At 39.4% G+C, this 24,459-nt stretch overlaps 1 protein-coding gene across 2 annotated transcripts in view; it reads left to right on the forward strand.

The window, feature by feature from the left end:
- The window catches only part of med24 (mediator complex subunit 24), a 26,849-nt gene continuing 2,390 nt past the window's right edge, over positions 1-24,459 (forward strand). The window contains exons 1-24 of one of the 2 annotated variants that reach the window (XM_057826734.1): positions 1-141; positions 346-476; positions 565-647; positions 727-765; positions 831-904; positions 1,263-1,598; positions 3,750-3,900; positions 7,188-7,301; positions 7,423-7,476; positions 7,547-7,629; positions 7,702-7,788; positions 7,967-8,078; positions 9,996-10,138; positions 11,136-11,173; positions 11,245-11,327; positions 11,416-11,594; positions 13,231-13,330; positions 13,561-13,736; positions 15,622-15,886; positions 16,038-16,219; positions 16,285-16,378; positions 16,464-16,563; positions 19,225-19,305; positions 22,054-22,202. In XM_057826734.1, the coding sequence (XP_057682717.1) occupies positions 347-476; positions 565-647; positions 727-765; positions 831-904; positions 1,263-1,598; positions 3,750-3,900; positions 7,188-7,301; positions 7,423-7,476; positions 7,547-7,629; positions 7,702-7,788; positions 7,967-8,078; positions 9,996-10,138; positions 11,136-11,173; positions 11,245-11,327; positions 11,416-11,594; positions 13,231-13,330; positions 13,561-13,736; positions 15,622-15,886; positions 16,038-16,219; positions 16,285-16,378; positions 16,464-16,563; positions 19,225-19,305; positions 22,054-22,202 (2,853 nt within the window). In that variant the 5' untranslated portion in view covers positions 1-141; position 346. The remainder of the gene's footprint in view (positions 142-345; positions 477-564; positions 648-726; positions 766-830; positions 905-1,262; positions 1,599-3,749; positions 3,901-7,187; positions 7,302-7,422; positions 7,477-7,546; positions 7,630-7,701; positions 7,789-7,966; positions 8,079-9,995; positions 10,139-11,135; positions 11,174-11,244; positions 11,328-11,415; positions 11,595-13,230; positions 13,331-13,560; positions 13,737-15,621; positions 15,887-16,037; positions 16,220-16,284; positions 16,379-16,463; positions 16,564-19,224; positions 19,306-22,053; positions 22,203-24,459) is intronic. The other variant, XM_057826735.1, reaches the window with a different exon arrangement.

Below are 24,459 nucleotides of genomic sequence, written 5' to 3' on the forward strand. Positions count from 1 at the left end.
CTGGGACGCCTACAGCTAATCCAATGAGCGCTGGCGCCACTACGAGCAAAATGGCACCGCTTTCGTGCCGATGCTGAAAATATTGACGCCGAGAGTGTAAAACACATATAAAATACATCGTTTGGACACTTTTAACGTAAGGTAAGGAACAAACCAGTTATTTATCATCTAGGACGGTGATTTTTCTCATTCCGTTTCTACCAAAGGGTCTTATTTTCGGTAACGAATCTATGAATGAATACAAAGCGAAAGGCTAGCGTCTGCTCAAACACAAATACAATAGAATGAACGGCATCAATGACCGTGGTATTTTTCCTCAAACTTACGTTTCACGTCCTTCCTTAGAATGAAGGTTGTCAATCTGAAGATAGCCATTCTGCAAGCTTGGAAAGAGCGCTGGAGTGACTACCAGTGGGCTGTAAATATCAAGAAAAACTTTCCAAAGGGAGCAACGTGGGACTATCTTAACCTTGCAGGTTAAAAGAGCAACAGTGTTATTAATATACATTTGAAAATCAAAATCATGTAGTAACATAGCTTTTTCCCCGTTTGTGTGTCTTGCAGAGGCGTTAATGGAACAGGCGTTGATCGGCCCATCTCCTAACCCACTTATTTTGTCTTATCTTAAATATGCCATAAGTTCACAGGTGGGAGATGAACCCAAAAATGTGTTGCTAAACTGATCATTTATCATCTTTGAGGAATGTTTTATCTCTATGTCTACAGATGGTGTCTTATTCCAGTGTGCTCATAGCCATTAGCAAGGTAAAATCATAGCATATATCACAATACAGTCAACCTAATAATGTAATAAATATGTGTACTTGTAGTTTGATGACTTTTCACGAGATCTTTGCATCAAGTCGCTTCTGGAGATCATGGACATGTTTTGCCATCGCCTCACGTAAGTTGTTTCTGTATTTGTAATTTGCGATACTTAATACTGTAGTGGTGATTTGTTTTTACACCAACTGAAAAATAACTGTAATGAGCAACAAATAAATAGGAAAGTTTGAATTGCTAAAATTGTATTATTAAAAGTAAAAACAAGATGTAAGTTTCCAACATTCATTCATTCATTCATTTTCCATGCCGCTTTAAAGCTCAGTAATCATAAAATGATGACAAAAATGGAAGTGAAACATGATCACTCATTGATGTCTATCATTGACAATGGCAGTGAAAGAGCTAAAAAAACAAGAAATTTTGCCAATATTTGGAAAATTTCTACTTAAGTAACAATTGCGTCTGTGCCTGTGAAGCTGCCACGGGAAAACCGAGGAATGCATCGGCCTGTGTCGGGCCTTGCTGGGGGTGGTGGTGTGGCTCCTCAACGGCTGCTCCTTCTACTGCGAAAGACTGAGTGAACCGGGTTTGCTGAGCGCAGCTGAGGCCTGCCTGGAAGAGTGCCGCAACAGGCTGCACAAACTGATGAGCAGCACCAAGAACCGAGCTCTGGTGCACATCGCACGGCTTGAAGATCAAGGTTCCTGGAGTAACGTGGAGCAAGCCATTCTTAAAGTCAGCGAGGGGCTCAACTGTGTATCCAACCCGACATTTACAAGTCAGCTAGAGGATAGCTTAGAGCTGGTCAAAGGGTACGCCTTCTTTCATTCATTTCATGTCTTAATATTGTATAGTTACATAGAGAGATGTTACGTGTAACTACTTGATTGTTCAAAAAATATCCAAATTAGGGCTGTCTCAAACGACTATTTTTTCCCAATTAGTCAGCAGACTTTTTTAACGATTAGTTGACTATTCTAATAATTTTTTCCTTTTGTGAACTACCAATTACATTTTTGTTGGCACCTAATAATTCACAAAAAATTTTTGGAACACTTAAATTCTTTATGAAAGTACAAATAAACACATAAATAACAATAATCACAAATAAACAATGAGGTCAAATTCTGTTAGAATTAACTAGTGCAAAAGAATGGAATATTAACAGATTCAGAACACTGACTTCACCTTTCCAACATGATTTGAAACAATTCTTTAAAAAAAACTAGCATTAATATTATAGTATAATACTATATGTACAGTATATGGCGGAAAGCACAGACAAGACTGAAAAAGCCATTTCTGCTCTTGCACTCCTCTTTAAAAGAAACTGCTGTATTCTAAGCCAAAACAACTGCTGCGTTTGATAGAACAATATGTCTATATGCTGCCATAGCAGATTCATGGTGCATTAAGCCCCCGAACTATTTTTAATTTGTCCGTTTTACCCTGAATACTCCCGTTTACAGACATCACACAACCGCTTTTGTTTCAACCCAGCCATAAAACGAAGGTAATGAATTAAATTTATTTATCAAAATGTCTGTCGTTTTTAGCTTAGAATCATTAGTTGATGTCTCATATTTCGTTTAAAGAAAAATGATTCACTCACATATTTTAAACTTTTAAACAAATTATGTCACAATGAAAAAAATGACGTCTGTAAAAAAGTCAGATATCTACCTCATAACTATCGCTTAATTGTATTTTTTTGTTACTGTCGCATTTTCTCCTATATGTTAGATGATAAATAACTGATCCAAACAAAGAAAAATTGGAGAAAAAAAAATGTTTATAAGGGCAAATATATGAAAAAGAAAATCTCAACCAATCCTTGAAGTCTGCGATTTCTGCATCGCCGCCCTTGTTATATTAACATGTTTCACCCATAAAATCCCCCCAAAATCCAGCAGTGGCCATTCACAGCTGTGTCTTGACACTCAGTGATATATGCTACATGGAGTTTTTGGATCGAAACAATGTAAGTACGCGATAATATCTCGTTAAAGTCATGGCGTCTGTAATTTTGCTCTCGCGTGCTCTCACCTCCAGATAGGGTTTTGCTGTTTAAAAATTTTCTTCCCCCAGAAAATTGAGATTTTAAGCTTTCCAATGATGTATCACACATGCATATCGGACAATTTTGAAAGGTGGCAAAATTGGGTGTCTCAGAGCGGAACTTCAAGTCACCTGTGCGTTTTCCGCCATATACATTGTAATACGTAATAATATAAAGTAAGTAAGATTAGTGCAGTCATGGATTATAATAAGAAGGCCAGTGTTTCCGTTTTAATGTTTTTCCCCAAGTGGGAGAATCCATCATTCTAACAAATACATCTGCACGCTGTGCACAGACTACAGAGATTGTGAGACCTACAGCTTTCGGGAGCAGCAGCAGAGTAGCTAAATAAATGTGACGTGTCCCTCGAGTGAAGTACGTGAAATTAATGATGCACATTGATGCAACGCACATAAAGGCAACTTCAATAAAAATGTTGTTTGTTAGTTACGTATATGGACTTACGATCTGCCTGCTTGTTGTCTCCTGTCGTCTTCCAAAATTACAACTGGGTGGCGGTGAAGGTGTTCATTCACGGCCAACATACTGCTGTGGTATGCAAGCTTAGAATTGGAGAGACTGCACACAACAGTGTACCCTCCTTTGTTTCGTTGAAATAAGTCCATGCTTTGACCACTCTGGTGCGCTTTTTTGGCTTTGTGCCGCTTTCCCTGCTTGCATCTCAAGCGTCCGCCATTCTAAACTTTCCACGAATATATAGTTTTTTAACCATTCATTAACCGTTGACGGGATGGTGTGCTCGTTGACGCATTTACGTCATCGATGACGTCGAGTACATCGACTAATCGGGACAGCTCTAATCCCAATTAATCAAATAATGGCGTATGTACCCTATAATGGTATATAATACGGTAATAACTTCCTGTTTTTTTTTTTTTTTCAGCATCCCGCAAATGCTGTCCGTGCAGTTCGACTCGCCGCTGCATGCTTCCTTCCCGTCAATCCACGCTTTCATTATGCTGGAAGGGACCATGAATTTGACAGGGGAAACGCAGCCAATGGTTGAGCAGCTTATGATGATCAAGAGAATGCAGGTAGGAGAGATTAAAGCATTTAAGTTGCTTTAAAGGGATCCACAGATAAAAAGACTTGTAGTTCTTAAAAGATAAATTCTTTTAACTCATAATAACGTTTAACATGAAAACCCCTCTTGAGGTTTTTGCTTTTATACAATTTGTAAAATTAGTTTAACTGTTAGGCCGCCATTGTTGTTGACGTCGCTGGGTGGTGACGTCACATGATTACACGGCCGGGCTTCCAGAGTATGACTAGCAACATAAACATGTCATCTGTCCAACCCTTTCAATTTGAACCCGAGAGGAACATAAATGAACATGACAGCACTGTCGATATTTCACAAAACGAGCAGCAAAAGCAAAATGAACAGTAAAGACGGGATGGGAGACAAGAGTAGGAATAAAAACGGTGGTCTGCCAAAATGTGCTACACCAGCGAAATATGCTACAAGAGGCGAATTTGACACCCAAAGTACTACCTTGCGCTTTCAGTTTGTTTTTTTTAGATGCACACAGACAGAACATACTAAAGATGCCTTAGGAAAATACTTAAACGTAGTAATATCAAATGAGGGTGGTTTCAATACGCTACTTGACTGATGTGGTCAACGGATCAACAATCTGCTTTTAAGCTACCACAAGAGAAAATAATGCTTAAAAGAATGAGAGGGAAACACATGCAAAAAGTATTTTGAGGCAATGAAAAGGTAATAAGACTCAATAAAAACACAAATAGTTAGTACTCGCAGCTTTTAACCGATCTGTGCACATGTTGGACGTCTCGCCGCGTAGAAGGAATTGCAGAAGACCTGTCGTGTTTGTCTAGTGAATAAACTACGTCATCACCCCGAGCTTCCATTGCGCGCTTAAAACATGGCCCCCTCCTTAGGTCAAAACATGTACTAAATATTATAGATTTTTAAATCAATGGCAATATTTTAGTTGTTTCTAATACCATGTTCTAGTAAAAGAGAAAAATTGTGGCTTATTAGAGCCTGCAAGTCTTTAAGTCCAAGGTTCCTCTATGTCAGTGCTTCTCAAATAGTGGGGCGCCCCCCCACCCCGGGGGGCGCAGAGCGATGCCAGGGGTGGCGCGTGTGACCTCGGGGAACATGCTTTTTTTTTTTTTTTGGGCCGTACTAGAATAAAGTGTACTTGCACATCCACTCAGTTGGTGGCAGTGGCGCTCTCATTTTCAAAGTGCGCGCAGTATTTTTGAAGTAAGCAAGAGCACACGGAAGAGACTCGTGAAGAGCTGGGGAGCTGTGCGCCGTTTTCGAAAGCCGTTTTCCGGCCGGAGTCACGCTGCGACCCACTGTCTTCTCCGGTTCTCACGTGTCCGCCAGAGAAGTGCCATTTTCGGCTTGGGATCGTCACGATGACCGCCCTCACCTACGGTTCTCCCTCGGCCGCCGAGAATGCGCTTTTTTCGGGCCGTTTGCCTTTTGGCTTTGACATTTAATACAGTGGTAGACGAGGAAAGACCACTGTTTACTGTGTCTAAAAATGATTATAGCGGACAGCCGGAAGCCAAATCAATTAAGACGCCACTTAAAGACATTAGACCCCAATCTCATTGATAAGCCGCTTGGTTGTTTTTCAGCGAAAACGTGCCGAATATTGCCAACAACCGTCCCGCTTTGTCAGTGTTATATCAGTAAACCAGTGAGCACTGTTAGCATGCTCAGTGCTATATAACCCTCACATCGTTGCAAACTGGAGGTGACACTGGGAGCAGCGAGCAGCGAAAATAAAAACTGTTCTTCTGTCCAGACAATTTTTTTTCCTTCTTCTTCTATTCAGTTTTATTTTTTCGGTCAAATTTTTTGCCATATTGTCCTCATGAGTTAATGTTTCTAATCAATTTGAATTTGTTATTATTTACTGATTTTATTTTTCAGTATCAAATGGTCAAAAATGTACCTTGAGTGTATTTTTACAGTTTGGATGTGCTTTTTTTCTTTTTTTAATTCAGGCAAATTGATGCGCGTTGTCTTTTCTGTTACAAACAAAACAATGTTAATAAAGTTATACTTTATAAGTTGATCTGTTATTTTCTCTAATAGAAAAAAAAGGATACAATTTGAGCCAGAGGCATACTTATAATAGTAATATTATAGACAAATGATACTATTTACAGTGACGGCAGAGTTTTGGGGGGGGGGCGAAACATTTACGTCTTCCTTGGGGGGGCGTAACAGAAAATAACTGAGAAGTACTGCTCTATGTGGTGCTAACTGAGCTAAACAGTAGCGGGCCACGACTTATCATTTGAAGTTCATTTTATTTAGCCCACGAACTTCATCCTGCAAGTTAAAAATCAACTCGTATCATGAAGTTCACAGTATTAAATTGGAAAAAAATGACTTGGGTGCACTTAAAATAACTTACTCATTGACGGCGTTAGATGTCTAATCCATTTGACATGGGAGGGTGGAAGCGAATGAACACTGGTTAACATCGTCAATGTGACTGAAAGAGGTTCATTTCATATGTACTCATAGATCATTGACACGGCACTGTTTTGTTTTTACTGAAAAAATGCATACATATGCCACAACAGATATTATGGTAGTTGCACAATTTTTCTAATTACCGTATTGGCCCGAATATAAGACGGCCCTGATTATAAGACGACCCCCTCTTTTTCAAGACTCAAGTTTGAAAAAAGACTTTCTGAACACCAAATAAATTTTTACACAGAAAATAATTACAGTACATCCAAAACAAACAATTATAGCAATATATTTGAGAGAAAAAGCATGTTATTTTGCCTCATTCAAATCTTAATATCTGAACATTTAAATATGTAAACTAAAGTGCAGTCACATTCGTAAATGAAAGACTTCTGGTTTTTTAAATGTAAATAAACCAATCTATTGTGATAAAACAACAAAATTGCAATAACTGCATTAACAATCAAAGTTAAGTCTAACTGTAACTTGTCTTGAAACAAATATGATTAAGGAAAAACATTGCAATAAAAAATTGCAAACTGGTTAAACTTGAGAGAAGCTGAGATCTGTCATGACAGAACATCGCTTCAATGATATCTGGCACCATCTAGCGTCGTCAATGGGGAGAGTAGCTGAGATTTGTCATGACAGAACATCGCCTCAATGATATCTGGTGCCATCTAGCGTCGTGAATGGGTATAATGTCTAGACCGCGAATATAAGACAACCCCCTCTTTTTCACTCTTATTTCAATGCAAAAAACGCAGTCTTATATTCAGGCCAATACGGGTAAATGGAAGGTAATATTTGGCTTCTTCTCATGTGTATTTGTTTAAATCTGCCATCCAGAGAATCCCTACTCCATTTTTTGTGTTGGAAATCTGGAAAGCCTGTTTCACTGGCCTTATTGAGTCACCAGAGGGCACCGAAGAGCTCAAATGGACTGCCTTCACTTTCCTCAAGGTGAATGTTTGCTTGCTTGCATTTTTTTGGTACTTTTTCAATCACAATATCTCATTACAAACTTAAGGACATCACACATCCTCATTCTCATAAAGCTTCTTGCTTTTCTGTCTTTCTCTAGATTCCACAAGTTCTTCTCCGACTCAAGAAGTATCCTCAGGGTGACAAAGGGCAGGTAAATGCCAATGATGAGTGAGTCTTATTTTTTAGAGACTGTGACCTATAACACTTTTTTTCCCCTTCAGGAATTCACGGACGACGTGAATGTCGCATTTCAGTACCTGCTCAAGCTGACGCCGCTGCTGGACAAAGCCGATCAAAGATGCAAGTGAGTGTTAAGAAAGTTTGTGAAAGTGCTACCCAATAAAGCAGTGTTTAGTAAATAATCGTTTTTATCCAGTTGCGACTGCCTTGGCATGCTGCTACAGGAGTGCAACAAGCTCGGCTTGCTTTCCGACTCCAACACGGAGGTGCTCACATCCGAACGGTACGTGGTCCTTTTCCATTCTTTTCAAAATAACCAGTGATAATTAAATTTCAATGTATTCATGCAGTATCCCCCAACTTCATCCCACCTACTCCTCCCTGCCCCCCCCCCCCCATCCAATTCCCAAACCTTTCCTCCTTTACCCTTCCCTCCCCCTCTCTCTGCACCTTTGATTTAGGACGGAGGACAGGAAGTTCTCCCCGAAGCTCAAAACCGCAGAAAATGCAAATATTCAACCCAACCCGGGCCTAATCCTACGTGCTGAACCCACCGTCACTAACATTCTCAAGGTAGAAAGAAAAAGCTTTTAAGGGAAAATGCGACAGCTTGTATAAATGAGCTTCATATGACAGACGATTACTTAAAGCATTTCTTCCACTTCTGATTATGGAGAAAATGACATAAAGGACAGCACTTATGAGTGCAGGCATTTTGTGACATCACCTTAACACGGACACACATTGAGAGACTAGAACACGGGCACACGTGATAAGTGAATATTAATTACATTATATGGAAAGGGAGGCAATCTAGGATACTCACATTTGATTTGCTAAAATAGCACCAGATTTGATAAGAGCTGCAACCACATACAAAGGCCACATCCTGGAAATTTGGAGTGGGAACCTCTTGGTACCTCACGATACGATACAAAGCTCACAATAGCAATGATCTCACGATACGACAATTATTAATACATTGGTCAGGAAATCATTCTAGGATATTCTACAAAACAACATTCGTTCATTCACTGCCACCCTCCCAGTTCAAATGGATTGGACGTCTACTCGTGATAAACTCATTCCAATTCACAGCAGAAGCTTGTTTTTCTGTTTATTAGTTCTTTGTAGAATATCTTATAATGATTTCCTGACCAATGTATCGATAATCGTTGTATCGCCGTATCGACAGATCATCGTTATCATGAGCTTTGTATCGCAAATCGTATCGTATAGTGAGGTAACAAGAGGTTCCCACTCCTAGTACAATTGTTTTTCTTTTTTTCAACATTTAAACTTTTGTTTTACTTCATAAACGCAGCAAGAGTGCAGATCCTGGATTAAACTGAGTTATATAAATTAGGGCCGATGGCGCCATTTTTCAGAGCATTGGAATCGGGTGAAAAGGGTCGGGTTTTTATTTAAAAACAACATACATTCATGTTTTTTTGCTTCATGCTCGTACAGCACCACAGCGTCTCACTCTCTCTCCTGCAAAGCAGAACTGTCCAAAACGTTTCTCTTGGTCAACAGTGCAGCTATCCCAAACAAAGCTATTCAAGTTATTTGGTGAAAAATTTTCTAGCTTTAATGTCGCCAACTCCACAAAAATGGCAATAATTGTTTTTTCCAATATTTTTCAGGCCTTCTATCAGCATTTGACCTAATTGTTTATGTGTGATTTATTTTTACTTGAATAAAGAATTCCAAAATGGTTTTGTTAATTAATAACCGTCAACAAAAATTTCAGTGCTAAATTAGTTTAAAAAAATATATATATATATGTTAGTCGACTAATTGTAAAAATAGTCGGGTGACTAATCGGGAGAAAATTAGTTGTTTTGGACAGCCCTACCAGAACATATTTCCTCCAAACCCTTCTCACCTTTTTAACCCCTGACCCATTTTCATGCCTGACTGTTACTTCCAGTCCAAATTGATTTGACATCTGTCATAGTTAATGGCAGTAAAACGTGATCATGCAGTGTCAAACATCCCAGTTGACATGGATTTGATTTCTATCGCTGTCAATGGCAGTGATTGGGTTAACATAAAGAGTTACTTCATTCCCATAACTAAAGCCAGCAAAACATAATTTCTCAAGCTGTGGAGGTAGACAGCTATCAATGTAAAATAAAAAAACATATAAATCGCACACCCAGCCAAATGAAAACATTTAAAAATACATGCGACTTATTGCAGTTGCTTTTTGGGATGGGTTCTAATGTTACGCAAGATCAATACAGATGAGTTATTTTTCAATCACCATGTTACTAATGAAGTAGGAATAGATCTGTGGGTGTATTTGTGGACAAAATTAGCACACTATCAATTTGTTTATTCTGATGTATTACTCATTTTGGGTTTGTTTTTCCCCCGTGGGATGTTCTTCCACGTGAGCAACATTTATGTTAGCTTTTTTCCTGTTTGACTCATTGTTACTGTAATAATCTAATGAATTTATAAACTCCTGTTTGATGCATTTAGACGGTAGATGCCGACCACTCCAAATCCCCGGAGGGACTCCTAGGCGTCCTCGGTCACATGTTGTCCGGGAAAAGTTTGGATCTGCTGCTTGCAGCCGCCGCCGCCACGGGCAAACTTAAGTCGTTTGCTCGCAAGTTCATCAAGTTAGTACAAGTCACAGAAACTTACAGTTCCATTAAAAAAACGTCTGCACAGGTTACACTGTAAACAAACAAATTTTAGGTAAACTTGATTTCAGTTTGAGTAAATATATAATAAATTGCTCTTAAATTTAAAATGGGATTAAACCCCGGCCACATTGGCAGCAGAGCACGAAGACAACTGAGCTACACAATAGCGCGCACACAACTTATCTTAAAGCAACACTAGTTAACTTTTCACTTTTTATAAAATATTTTCATAATATTTGTGATGATACTTCGACTGACAACTAGTTGAAGGACAACTGTTTTATATCTTGAGGTGGTCTGTATCGCTTTCACCAGTACTAATTAACTTTGAGGAGGGTGGCAGGAACCCTGCCACATAAAAAAAACTACAAATGTGCTGACTGCTTTACGGCATATGTCAAAGATGGGATCGGGGCTTGACCACTCTAAGCCACACGGTTGATAGCCGTCATATGCTATTGTTTAGTCACAACTGGATTCTTTACCTTATTACTAGTCATCCTTCACACAGCCTCTGAAAACAGAAATGTTGTTTAACCCATCTGCAGGCAACCGGGAGATTATGATTTTACGACACTGTGTGGGTGTGCACTGGTCCTCATGGTAAACGCAGTCTTACTTAAGGCAAAACACTACCGCTTTTGTCTACCGGCGTAGCCAAAATTGACCAAAACTGAAGAGTTACCTAGTGTTGCATTAAGTTCTGTCGAATCCGAAACCTGATCTTGCAAGTAAAGATTAAATTCATTTAATTCTCATTTCAAAAAGGGTTCAGTCGCTGCTAGACGTTCCAGTTCAAATTTATTGGATGTTTACGAGTGACAAACTCAATTAAATTCGCAGCAGAAGACTGAAAAGAGCCACACACAGCGAGAAAGAATAATTTGAAGTACTATATTTGGCTATTCAAAATCTTAATTTAGTTTGACGAATATTCTTTACGGTGTACTAACATTGTTTGTTTCTGCAGGCTAAATGAGTTTCCCAAGCACATAAGTGGGGAAGGATGTACGTACAATTATAATATTCTATTTTTTCCTCATTGTAGCCTGCAAAATCATTTTTTTCTCCTTCCGCAGCAAAGTCTGCATCAGTTCGTGCGCTTCTCTTCGACATCTCCTTTCTTATGCTTTGCCACGTGGTACAGACGTATGGTTCTGAGGTATGAAGTCACCATAGTGTTTCCAGTTTGCCACCACAAGATGGCCTCATTTTCTAGTTTTGTTTGGCCCATGTCTCACCCTCAATAGGTGGTCCTGTCTGACCCCAGCCCATCCGGGGAGACACCCTTTTTTGAGACATGGCTGCAAACTTGTATGCCAGAAGAGGGGAAAATTCTGAACCCGGACCACCCCTGCTTCAGGCCCGAGCCTGGAAAAGTTGAAAGTTTGGTGACTCTGCTGAATAATTCCTCAGAGATGAAGCTAGTGTGAGTTGTGAACTAATCTCACGCTACACATTAGTGCTGTACGATATGACAATATATATCGCTAAAACAAAATAAAACTTCCAACATTTTACATGTCAAGCATCATTATCGCTATTTATAGACCTGTTCCTTTAGTGCACATTTTAGCCAGAAAGACGCCTAATTTGTGCTGATTAGCTACATTGATTCCATTTGTCATAGTAGTAAGACCAATCGGCCTCAAGATGTCCTTATAGTTATCCAGTTGGCTCCTCCTGCCAACTATATGTTAGTAGTGCATATAAGTCAATTGAAAATGGCAACATACAACACAATGTTTCCATTTTTTCAATATTATTACGTTCTTAATGATATTATGCTAACTTAATACAGAACAGTCTTAAAAATCAAAACCACTCATAAGTATTAGATGATTAGCTACCTTAACATTTGAGCAAAAGACATTTCTGCTGTGCTGCTTTTATTTACATCAGATAGTTTTAGGCTGCAGCACTACTAAGTATTTAACATTTGTGGCAGGTCATTGTAAAGTAAATTAGAAAATAATGTGGAAACAAGCTGTCATAATTGTTGTAAAACTTTTCACCAAATACCGTAGTTTTCCTACTATAAGGCGCACCTGACTATAAGCCGCCACCCACCAAATTTGACACGCAAACGACATTTGTTCATCGATAAGCCGCACTGGACTATAAGTAGCAGCTGTCCTCACTGTATAATTGGATTTTTACACCAAAAGATATTAACCGGTAACAATTTATTTGACAGCGGCAACATAAGACTGTCAGAAGACCAAATGAACCACCATAAAGCTTTGAACCAATTAGCTGCAAAGCTTCATTGCTTCAAGGAGCTTGATTTGGCCATCACTGCTCCCTTGGGGGAGACGCTCAACCTCTGCTGCCACCTGCTGTTAACACTGTTGTCATCCAACATGCCTCCTAGCATGCATTGCGGCGCTACAGATGTAAATAACAATCAAAATCAATGTTCTGTGCTAATTATTTCTTCAGTTACTGTTCCAGTTGTTTCATTAATTGCTGGTATTTGGTGACACTTAATTTGACAGTGGTGTCATAAGACTTTCATAAGCCCATCATAATTACGACATGACACAACACTATCATGGTCATTACTGAATGCTTACGACGTATGTGATTTAGTGTCATCTGACAAATTATCTCACTTTTAAATGGATGTAAAAGATCCCTGCTGGACATAAGTTAGTGACATAATTTGCCAGATGTAACTTAATGACATCTGTCATAAGCATTCATTAATGACCATGATAATGTTGTGTCATGTCATAATTATGATGGTCGTATGACAGTCTTATGATGCCACTGTCAAATAAAGCGTTACCTATTAACCCAAACAAATCAATAAATAAGCTGCAATGAACTATAAACCGAAGGATTCAAAATGAGGGGAAAAACGTTGCGGCTTATAGTCCAAAAATTATGGTAATTTAAAATGTATTATATCTTGACAAATTGATATCGTGACATAAAGTGGCCCATATTGGGATATTTTTTTCATGTCGCACAGCACTATTACAAATAGGTGGGTTATTACTTTTTCTACTCTTTACCAGTGTTTGATATCCTTATAATCGGTCATTTTTCTACTTTGGCAGTCAAGTGAAATGGCACGAAATTTGCCTCAGCACCCCAGCAGCAATTTTAGAAGTTCTGAACGCATGGGAGAACGGCGTACTGTCCGTGGAGGCCGTGCAGGTTCGCGGCGTCGTCTTTCAATTTTGTTATTTGACTGGTGACACAATAAAGTGTTATGACATGTTCTGTGGAAAGTGAGGAGAGAACATGTAGTAACTGTGATGTCAATTTAATTGGTCTCCTTTTCCTTCTTCCATTGAAGTTTTGTTATGACTCAACACAGTGTCTCTCCATTCACAATTCTCTTCTTCCTCTTTTTGTCTCATGTCACTCTTTCTCTTTGAGTACAGAAGATTACTGACAACATCAAGGGCAAAGTGTGCAGTATGGCGATCTGCGCCGTAGCATGGCTGGTGGCTCACGTTAGGATGCTGGGGCGGGATGAAAGGGAGAAGCCTCAGACCATGATCCGACAGCTGGTCACCCCGCTTTATGGCGAGAACACGCTGCAGTTTTACAGCGAACGGTAGAAACACCACTCAGCAGCATAAATCTCACTTTACTATTTTAAGTCGCACCACCCAGATTTCGTTAAATGCAGGAAATTTAGTCATTTATATGATATAAGCCACTTCTCACTGAGGTAGCGTCTGTCAGTGCTAACCCCAGTTTAGGGCTGGGCGATATGGCCTTAAATGCGTATCACGGTAAATTGATCAGATTTACCTCGATAGCGATAAATGACAATAAATTCGCCCAAGTGGACTGTTATTTATAATTTGAAAATTTGAATCAATGCATGAAATGCAAATTAACTGTTTCTCGTTATTTACCAGCTTTCAATTGAACATATTTTTACAATTGCACATGCAGTCTAAACATTAAGTATATAAAAATATCTTGTAAACAATAAAAATTGAAGTATGAACATTTATAACTGCTTGTATGACTTGTACAACATTATAAAAAAAAAAATAATAATATGACCGCTCTCCAAACATGTTGTAAAACAAATGACTTACAGCTTGAACAGTACGCTTAAAAGAGACAACTTATTGTTAATGGCTGCTGTGACATAATTACTCAACACAGGTGTTTACTTCAAGGTTTCAGGGTTTTTTTTCCCCCCAGAGCATTTTTTAATCCATGCACGTACTCATGCACCCCCAACACAGACACACACACATTAAGCTATACTGCTCTTATGCCACTGAAACATTTAAGATTTTATGATGGCAGTAATGACACAGAATAAAGCAAGCACATACAGAAAAATAGGTGTGGCCGTTAAACGCCGTCATATTATAGGCTACACAGTTGGATTATACTTTATGCTGAATGCTTTACCATCATAAAAGCTATCAGAGTAACCGCACACACAGAGATACAAAATAACGCGACATACCGATTGCTAGATGCAGTCTATGCGCAATCCACCCATTAAATTCAGCCATTTCGACAAGGTTAGAGCCGCTGTCACAGGTGGTGTTGGCACCACACTATGAGCGTCCATAATCGAAAATTCCTGTGGCCTGGCTACCGGTAGAAAGCACTGAAAGCACCCTCTCCTGAAATCGGGAGGACAGCGGGTTAAAGCCTGTCTGGAGGCCGCCAAGAGTCTCCTTAATGTGGGGTGAAAGTTTGGCGAGGCTCCCTGAAGCCTGACTCCATCACATTGGCTTGTAGCGTTAGCCGCTAGCGTTAGCATACCGGGCTTCTGTTTGTTTGATTTCCAGACAACCACGTTACGTCATCTGTAAGCCCACTGACTGTTTTCTTAAAGTTGGAATGAACATAGCCGAACAACAGAGTGCAAGCGGGATGAAAAGACTTTATTTTTCGTGTCATTAAAATACCGAATTTACCGACATGGTCAAAATTACGTCAGTCATCATGAACCAACTAGGTAACGGTAAATTTTCAGTAAACCACCCAGCTCGGCCCAGCTTAGCAATTTTGTCCTAGCACATTGTGGACATCCTTGCGTTTGAAATGTGTCAAAACACTCATGGATCTATTAGCACTAAGCATGAGACATAGCCTTCTTAGATGCGAAAATCCCCTGAGCCAGCTAACCGCATGCTAGCATAGCAGCTTCATCGTAGCAAACTGAGGACATCCTTTTTTTCCACCATATTAGCCTTAGATTGTTCCACTTTATTGGCATGTATCTGAAAATTTCGCGCCTTCTCAACATAACAGCAAAGCTAAATGTGTGCTGGAAAATGCTAGCAGGTAGAAAAGTAGCAACGTCACCTTGATGCTAAGCAAAATGAATGAATGAAACAAGGTAGCATGATGCTAGTTAGCCGCTTTGTTCAAAGGGAGGTCGAAAAACTAGCAAATTATAGTCTGGTAAAATGCGCTAATCATACAGTAAATGACCTGCTTCCTTTTGGTTTTCCCTATAGCGTGATCATTATGAGCTCCATCATGGAGCACATGTGCGCTGACGTCTTCCAGCAAACGGTGGCAACTCTGCGCCCGCCCATGGAGGGCCAGGAGCCCATACCTTACCGCAACCTGTTACCGGCCAAGGAGCCCATCCGGGCTGCCCTCGCCAAGCAGTTCCAGCTGGTTTTGCGCAAAGGCTGGGTGGACAGCCGGGCGCTGCATCTGTTTCAGAGTCTGCTCAACATGGGAGGCGTCTTCTGGTTCACTAATAATTTGGTCAAGGTGTGTTTCCGACCCGTGAAAGATGATTAAATGTAATGCAAGCAGAGGGTGATTCTATAAATCTATGAAACGGAACCTTTCACCGCGAGTGCACGTATCTTAATGGACATAAATATAGCTACGGATCATATTGAGTGTAATCTAATTTTAGGAGCTGCTCAAGGAAACTCGGCAGGAGTGGGCTCATCGGGTGGTGGAGTTGCTTTACAGCATCTTCTGTTTGGACAGCCAGCAGATTAGCCTGACCTTGCTAGGCACCATCGTGCCCAACCTACTCACCGACTCCGCCCATTGGCACAGCTTGGTAGACCCACCTGGCAAAGCGCTGGCCAAGTATGATGTGAATATTTGGTTGGTTTTGGGCACAGATGATGAACTAATTCTTGACTCCTCCTCAGGTTAGCAGTGTGGTGCGCACTTAGCTCCTATTCGTCCCACAACAAAGGTTCCTTCTCAGCTCATCAACGGAGAAGACAGCGAGAAGATATCGAGGTAAACGTAACATGCTTGCAACAGACGGGCTTTGCGCTTACGTACAATGTTATGCGTGTTAAATGTGTGTTCTTTTGGGTGGCAGGACTACAACAGCCTCTTTCCATTGGACGACACACAACCGTCGAAGCTCATGCGTCTCCTCAGCTCCAATGAGGATGAGCCTGTTGCACTTTCCAGTCCAGGTCAGTCTTAAAATAGGTGATTCCGTACAACATCCACATTACACTAACTGATGAATTAGAATTATGTAGTATGATATTCTAACGGTATGATAACCTGATAAATCGAAATTTCACGCTATTGCAATTACAGCTCTAAAATGTGTTACTTTGAGATATATGGGTTTAAAAAAAAAAGTTTTTTCCTTTGAAGATGATTTTTATTATCCAAAACATGTTAGCAAATAGGAACATAAGTATAATGTTAAGTTAAATAAAAAAAATAAAAATGAAAATATTCTAAATAAAATTAAAATAAATGCAGTCCTTTAGGTGAGCCTAAATTCTCAGCCACAGCTCAACAATATCACCACCAGAGCAAATATAATTGAATTATCTTCCATGAAAACCACATGTGTATGACTCTTATCATGTTTACATTATACACACACTCTTTCTCAACACAGACAGTTGCCAGATAGACAAAAAGACGTTTCACCACCGCTAGACACACTAAACATGCTGGAGTTAAGTCTCGTAGTTGGTGGAAAATGTTCATGACAGTGTTTACTAACCTTTAATTCTGTATAAATGCAAAATCATGTTGGAGGTATTGCCTCCTCGGCAGTTACGTACCCTCCGCAAACATGTTTTACGTGTCTGTTTGCCATCCTCCTCTAAGCCGCGGCCGTCTGTAACTTTTCTGTAGTGGGATTATTCCCATAGCAGCAATTTCGGTTTCTTTGGGGAAAAAGGTCAGGAGTTTCACCTCCTTCAGCCATTGTGTTCCATAGCTGACTTACTGACACTGAGCAACAACTGGTGGGGGAGAGTTGAGCGAGGGATTTCTCCATGCATCTCTGGGACCTAAAAAATTGCTAATACCTTAGGGACGGTATGACGAAAAAAAATTTCCGTTTTGAAACCTTGACGTTTTCATACCACGGTATACCTTGAAACCGCTAATTGGCACGTCTAATTAGAATACAAAGACATAACATTGACAAGGGAAAACAAAGGGTGAGTAAGGAGAGTAAATGCATTTCTATTGATTGCAGAGGAGAAAGTGATCTTTTTACTTATAACCCACCTCGTAAACATCACATGGAAAACGTAAAACCAAAGAGTGGATGAAGGGAAACCTCATTTCTAATTTATTGCAATGAGGAATTTCAGATTTTCAGTTACAGTCCGCCTCGTAAAACTAACTCGGGAAAGTGAAAAAAAGCGCGTGAATAAGGGGAGTAGATGGACTAAATGAGGAATTGAAATATGTCTCATTTGGCTATTTTGGGAATGTCAGTCTTTAGCGGAAGGAAACCTGTTGCTCTTTCACATCCTTTCATGAGAGCTAAATAATATAGTAGTACTTCTAGGCCAATGGTGTCCAAGCTGCGGCCCTCTGCTCAGTTTTACTGACCTGCAGCAAATATCATTCAGGCATGAAAATCTTAGCCTGGAACACCAGACTCACCGCTGTTCCAGCTATAGAGTCTGGCGACCAATGAGCGGATCAAATTTCCAGGGTGGGGCAAGCTACAGCAAACAGACAGTGGAGTGGACCAATCAGCGACGGGCAGACGTAATGTTGATAAAGCGGCAAGAAACTAGCGCGAGCCGAGCGGAGAATGGAGAAGTTTATTCAACATGGCTAGTGCAAGACAAACGGTTGTCAATGACTTGTGTCGATGTGTTTTTGGTCATTTAAAACTGATCTTACCGCGGATTGGAACATATTTTTGGCTCTCCCGTTCGCCATCTGTGTTGTTGTGGAGACGAATTTCGACGCACAAGACTGACGTTGCTCGTTAAGAAGACTTCACGCAAATAATCGAATCTGATTGGACGGGGGATTTCGTTCCGCTTGAGAGTCCATTAAGGAGCTGGGTCCCAGACTATTCTCACAGTGTTTGAAAAATACAGGGGGAACAGTATGGCTGTACCAGGCAATAAAAATCTCTCACCTTTCGGTGAAATTCGTCATTTTAAAGTTAAAAAGGGTGACCTACGTGAATTGTGTAGATCAGAGGAGAACATTTTGAGATGGGGGGGCGATGGGGAGATTTTTTCTTTTACTGTCAGACGCTTAGTATGCAAGCGCGCAAGCAGCACAAAGCCAAAAAAGTGCACCAGAGTGGCCAAAACATTGACTTATTTCAATGAAACAAAAAAAGGATAAACTGTAGTGTCCTTCCTCTTCAATGCCAAGCTTGGCTGCACGTTGGCCATGAATGAACACCTAAAGTGCCGTCACCCAGTTGTAATTTTGGAAGACGACAGGAGCTGGGACATCATAACTCCATCTAACTAACTAACTAATGACATGTTTTATTGAAGTTGCTAAGCCTGTCGCCATATGCAATGAGCCCATTTATCGCACGATAAATAAAAATGAGGGTGGTAATTTTCACGGCTGTGATTCATCGCCACACGCGCGCATACATGTGTGCGTGCGTGCTGATGGCACATGAGACTCAGTTCAGAGGTCCAAACCTGATAATATAATGAAATCAATTCAGTAAACTGTTTACTAAATTTTTTGTAAAGGTATGTGTGTTAACTTTTTTTCCATCTTGGACAAGAGGAATTTTTGTTTCAAAGTTGTAAATTTGTAATTATGAAAACATTTTAAATTATAAAGACTATACAAATTTGGAATACAATCATTTTATGTTTTTCGTTCAGGAGACCGATCAATGAGCAGCTCCCTTTCTGCCTCCCAACTCCACACGGTCAACATGAGAGACCCGCTCAATCGTGTTCTGGGTGAGCTATCAGCATTTGCCAGATGCTGCCTCCTTTTCCTTGAAAGAGGAACATGCGTGTACTTCCTGCTACTCTTTTTCTCATTACTCCTTTATGAGTCCAACTGTCGCCATCCGGTGTCCTCACTCAATTACTCAGCAGGAGGTGTCCCCGAATGTTTCTAATCGCGTGTTAATGCCCTCTTAATGTGTGTTTTGTCGCGACACACACAAGATGATACACAGGAAATGATGCAAAATTATTTGAAAGCAGAAATGCTGACTTTGCATCCCACTTTTGTATTGTTGATTTGGAAATGTTATTCTGGATGTATTGCAGATGAATCATTTAATGGTAATAGTGTTTTTGGTCAAAAAGTGAAAGGTGTTAATTTTGTTATTTATATGTTGAAGTATTAATGATATTTAAATGTGTCAATAGGTAAATGTGTCAATAGGATCTACTACAAGATTTTGTAAAAAAAAAAAAAAAAAAACACAACAAAAATATTGACCGCCAATGAAGATTTTTTTTTTGTGGTGTGTTCAATGGGAATTTTTTTGTGGGTCTAAGAACATTGACTATGGAATCAAAAAAGTTTTGTGGAATTTTCCCAATATTTTTCAAGTACCTCGAACTGAACACTTGAAAGTAATAATGATTGAAATTGACCAAAGGTTTAGTGGGGTAAATGGGGATTATTTTTTCGGGGGTCAGCCAATGGAGATGTTTTTCTTAAATTTATTTTTGTGAGTCCAGGGTGAAAGTTAATACAGTACAAGCGAATGTATCAAATTTTATTGGTGTTCAATGGTGACAAATTGATTTGAAGGAGCATTTTTTGGTCAAATTTTGGCAAACTACAATCTCTGTACATCTGAATTTGATGAATCTTTTATCTCTTTAAGTGCCATTGACGATGATAGACGTCTACCGTATATCATTTTTTTGTTTTCATCCTAAAATTGTGAATTTAAAAGTTTTTTACAAGTATAGTGAGATGAAAGAGTATTTGAATCTTTTGGAATTTCTCACATTTCTGCATAAAATCACTATCAAATGGGATCTCATCTCAAAATCACACAGATGTAAAAACAGTGTATGCGTTAACTAAAACCACCCAAACGTTTACAGGTTTTCATACTTTAATGAGGCTAGTGTGCAAACAATGACGGAAGGCGGAGAAATAAGTAAGTGAACCATCACATTTAATTTTTTGGCCCCACTTTGGCAGCAATAACTTCAACCTGACGCTTCCTGTGGCTGCAGGTCAGTCTCTACAAAACTGCTGTAATTCAGTCAGATTCCTGTGATGTCTGGCATGAATCGCTGTCTTCAGGTCATGCCACAGCATCTCATTGGGGTTCAAGTCTGGACTTTGACTTGGCCACTCCAGAACGTGTATTTTGTTCTTCTGAAACCATTCTTAAGTTGATTTACTTGATCACTGTTCTGTTGCAGCATCTATCCTATTTTTAGCTTCAACTGTCGGACAGACACCCTCAGATTTTCCTGCAAAACATCCTGATAAATGTTTGAATTGATGATTGCAATTTGTCCAGGCCCCAAGGTAGCAAAACAGCCCCAAATCATGATGTTCCCTCCACCATGCTTCACCGTGGGGATGAGGTGTTGATGTTGGTGAGCTGTTTCATTTTTCCTCCACACATGAGGTTGTGTGTTACCCCCAAACAATCCAACTTTGGTTTCATCAGTCCACAAAATATTTTGGCAAAACTTCTGTGTAGTGTCCAAGTGCCTTTTTGCGAACATTAAACAAGCAACAAAGTTTTTTTGGTGTGTGTTTTTTTAGACAACAGTAACTTCCTCTTTGGAGTCCTTCCATGAACACAATTCTTGGCCATAGTTTTATGTATAGTTGATGGTTAGGGTAGAGGTATTGGACTGAGCCAGTGATTTCTTTGTCTTTAGCAGACACTCTAGGATTCTTTACTACCTCTCTGTAGATTCTGCGCTGAACTATTGGCGTCATATTTGTCGGGCGGCCACTCCTTGGGAGAGAAGCAACAGTGCCAAACTCTCTCCATTTGTAGACAACTTCTCTGACTGTCGATTGATAAACATCCAGACTTTTAGAGATGGTTTTGTATCCTTTCCCAGCTTTATACAAATCAACAATCCTTGATCGCATGTCTTCAGACAGCTCTTTTGACAGAGCCATGATGGACATCAAACAATGCTTCTTATCAAGATATTTCTTACCAGGTGTGGTTTATAGTGGGCGGGGCAGCTTTAAACCACTCAACAGTGATTAGACACACACTTGACTTAAAATGTTTGGTAAAAATGGGTTTCAATTGCTCGTTAAGTCTCCTTAGGCAGAGGCTTCACTTATTTTCCCCCTTTTGTCATTGTTTGGATCCTATCCTCATTAAAATATGAAAACCTATAAATGTTTGGGTGGTTTTAAATGAAACAGACGCTGTTTTTTCATCTGTGAGATTTTGATCAGATCACATTTGATGGTGATTTCATGCAGTAATGTGAGAAATTCCAGAAGGTTCGGATACATTTTTATACCACTGTAGATCAAAGTTGAAAGGTTTCCTGCATTGCTTTTATTTTTGAAGTCCAAAAAGTTGGACTAAGTTGGGCTTCGTGGCATGCCAAAAAATTAACAGAATAAGATAAGATGTTTGGGGAAAAAATGAAAAAGGAATTTTTCATAATTTATTATGCTGTTGACTGTCAAGAGAATTATGTAACTTGAACTCTGGCGATTTATGGGATTCATTTCCTCTTCCCCAGCCAACCTTTTCCTGCTCATTTCCTCCATCCTGGGCTCCAAGATGGCAGGGCCTCACACGCAGTTTGTACATAGCTTCATGGAGGAGTGTGTGGAATGCCTGGAGCAAGGAAATCGCGGAAGCATCCTGCAGTTCATGCCTTTCACTATGGTGAGTCAGCAGTTGAGGCCAGACAGGACAGGTGGCGCAGGGGAGGGAGGGCGGAGTCTCTTTCTGTCAAACCTTCCCGGAAAATGCTTAAATTGAATACTTAACCTTGTAAAAAAAAAATATGTTGATTTGACAGAGCAGATGTTTGTAATTTTGCTTTTCTTGATCGATTATCAGGTTTTTTGTAGAAGTTGGAGCACTATGTCTGAGAGAATACTTTTAGAATAGTGAGATAACACGTACTTCATGTAAGTTTGAAATTATATTGTTTATTACATATATATACAGTAGTTTCTTTCATATGTTGACAATGCGTGACATTTTCATATTGTACGTGGAGTCCTTCAGCTTGCATCGTAGCAGTGTTTGGGTCGTGTCCCTCCTGTGACATGTGTTGCGCCTCTCCCTCACTCTCCTCACTAGAGTTTAGGATGTGTTTCAAGCTAGGCTGCACCCCATCTTGCTTGTTTTAAAACAAACTGTTTGTTTTCTTGGCAAAAGAGAATATGCTGTGTTGTTTAAGCCTTTAAAGGCATGTGGTGAGTGATCGTCACACACTAAATGTAACTCGTCACGTTACCATAGCATTTGCGTTAGCATTAGCATCTATGAGCATCTTCTTAAACGCTCAGACAACCTTTTTTTTTTTACATAGAGTTCGTGGCCTTTAGGTGGGTTTAATTGAAAACAATGTACTGCTTTTCCTGCTGGGTCTGTATTATCATCACAAAGTTGGCGTCGTCCTTGTCGACGCTACAATATGTGCTCGTCTGTCTGATGTTCATTCGAAATTGTTTGAAACTGTTATTTATTTTTGGGAGTAAAACTTTAATTTTACAGACCAATCATTTTGAGTAAATGTCGACTAAAATTAGACGAAATTTGTATGAGATTTCATCGACTAAAACTAGACGAAGATGAAAACATTTTGAAATGACTTGAATATCCGCATTTATTGATGTTGCATGAACTGTTTAATCCTTTACATTGTATTTAATTGTCATTACTGCATTTCTAAAACAACTTTTAACTATATGAAGTGCTATTGTTTCTTAACCTTTTATAGCGCAAATTACTATTTTTGGTCATTTAAAAAAACACTTGACTATTTTAACCATTATTATTATTATTATTGTATTTTATTTTAATTGTTATATATTTTTATAAATGAATGCATTATTAAATTAAAACGATTTTAACACAACAAAATTAATACTATTAAAATGAATCAAAACAGAAATACACTATGGTTATGGACCTCAATAACAGTCTAAAGTTTATTGTTTCAAAGAAGCAAAGGTCTAGACGTCCAATCTTTTTTGACTGGGAGAGTTTGGCAGCAAATGAGTCAAATGAGTGCCCTATAAAGCTTTTAACTCATATGCTGCCATTAATAGCAAATGTATTGTAATCTTCGGACTATAAGCCGCTACTTTTTTCCCCTCATTTGGAATTCTGCGGCTTATTTGTTGATTTATTTGGGTTAAAACGTAATGCTTTATTTGACAGTGGCGTCATAAGACTCTCATAAGATGGTCATAATTATGACATGACACTATCATGGGGATTACTGAATGCTTCTGACAGAGGTCATGAAGTGTCATCCGGCAAATTATGTCACTAACTCCATTTATGTCCAGATCTTTTACATCCATTCAAAAGTGAGAATTTGCTGGATGACACTAAGTGACATCTGTTATAAGGATTCATTAATGCTCATGACTGTGTCATCTCATAATTATGATTGTCTTATGGCGCCACTGTCAAATAAACTGTTATTAAATACCATAACTAGCAGTTAATGAAACAACTGGACCAGTCGCTGAAAAAATGATTAGCACAGAACATGAATTTTGATTGTTATTTGCGTCTGTAGCACTGGAATGCATGCTAGGAGGTATGTTGGACAACAACAGTGTTGACAGCAGGTGGCAGCAAAGGTTGACTGTCTCCTCTTAAGGAGCAGTGGTGGCCAAATGAAGCTTCTTGAAGCAATGAAGCTTCATTTGGTCTTATGACAGTCTTATGATGCCGCTGTCAAGTAAAGTGTAACTGGTTAATATCTTTTGGTGTAAATATCCCATAATACAGTGAGGATAGCTGCGGCTTATAGCCCAGTGGGGCTTATCTATGAACAAATTTCGTTTTCGTGTCAAATATGTTGGGAGCCGCCTCATAGTCAGGTGCGTTATAGTCCGAAAATTACGGTATTATCAATTTTTTTAATGCAAGAAAAATAATAGATTACAAATACATT

The sequence above is a fragment of the Corythoichthys intestinalis genome, chromosome 21, assembly GCF_030265065.1.
Source record: "Corythoichthys intestinalis isolate RoL2023-P3 chromosome 21, ASM3026506v1, whole genome shotgun sequence".
Lineage (NCBI taxonomy): Eukaryota > Metazoa > Chordata > Actinopteri > Syngnathiformes > Syngnathidae > Corythoichthys > Corythoichthys intestinalis.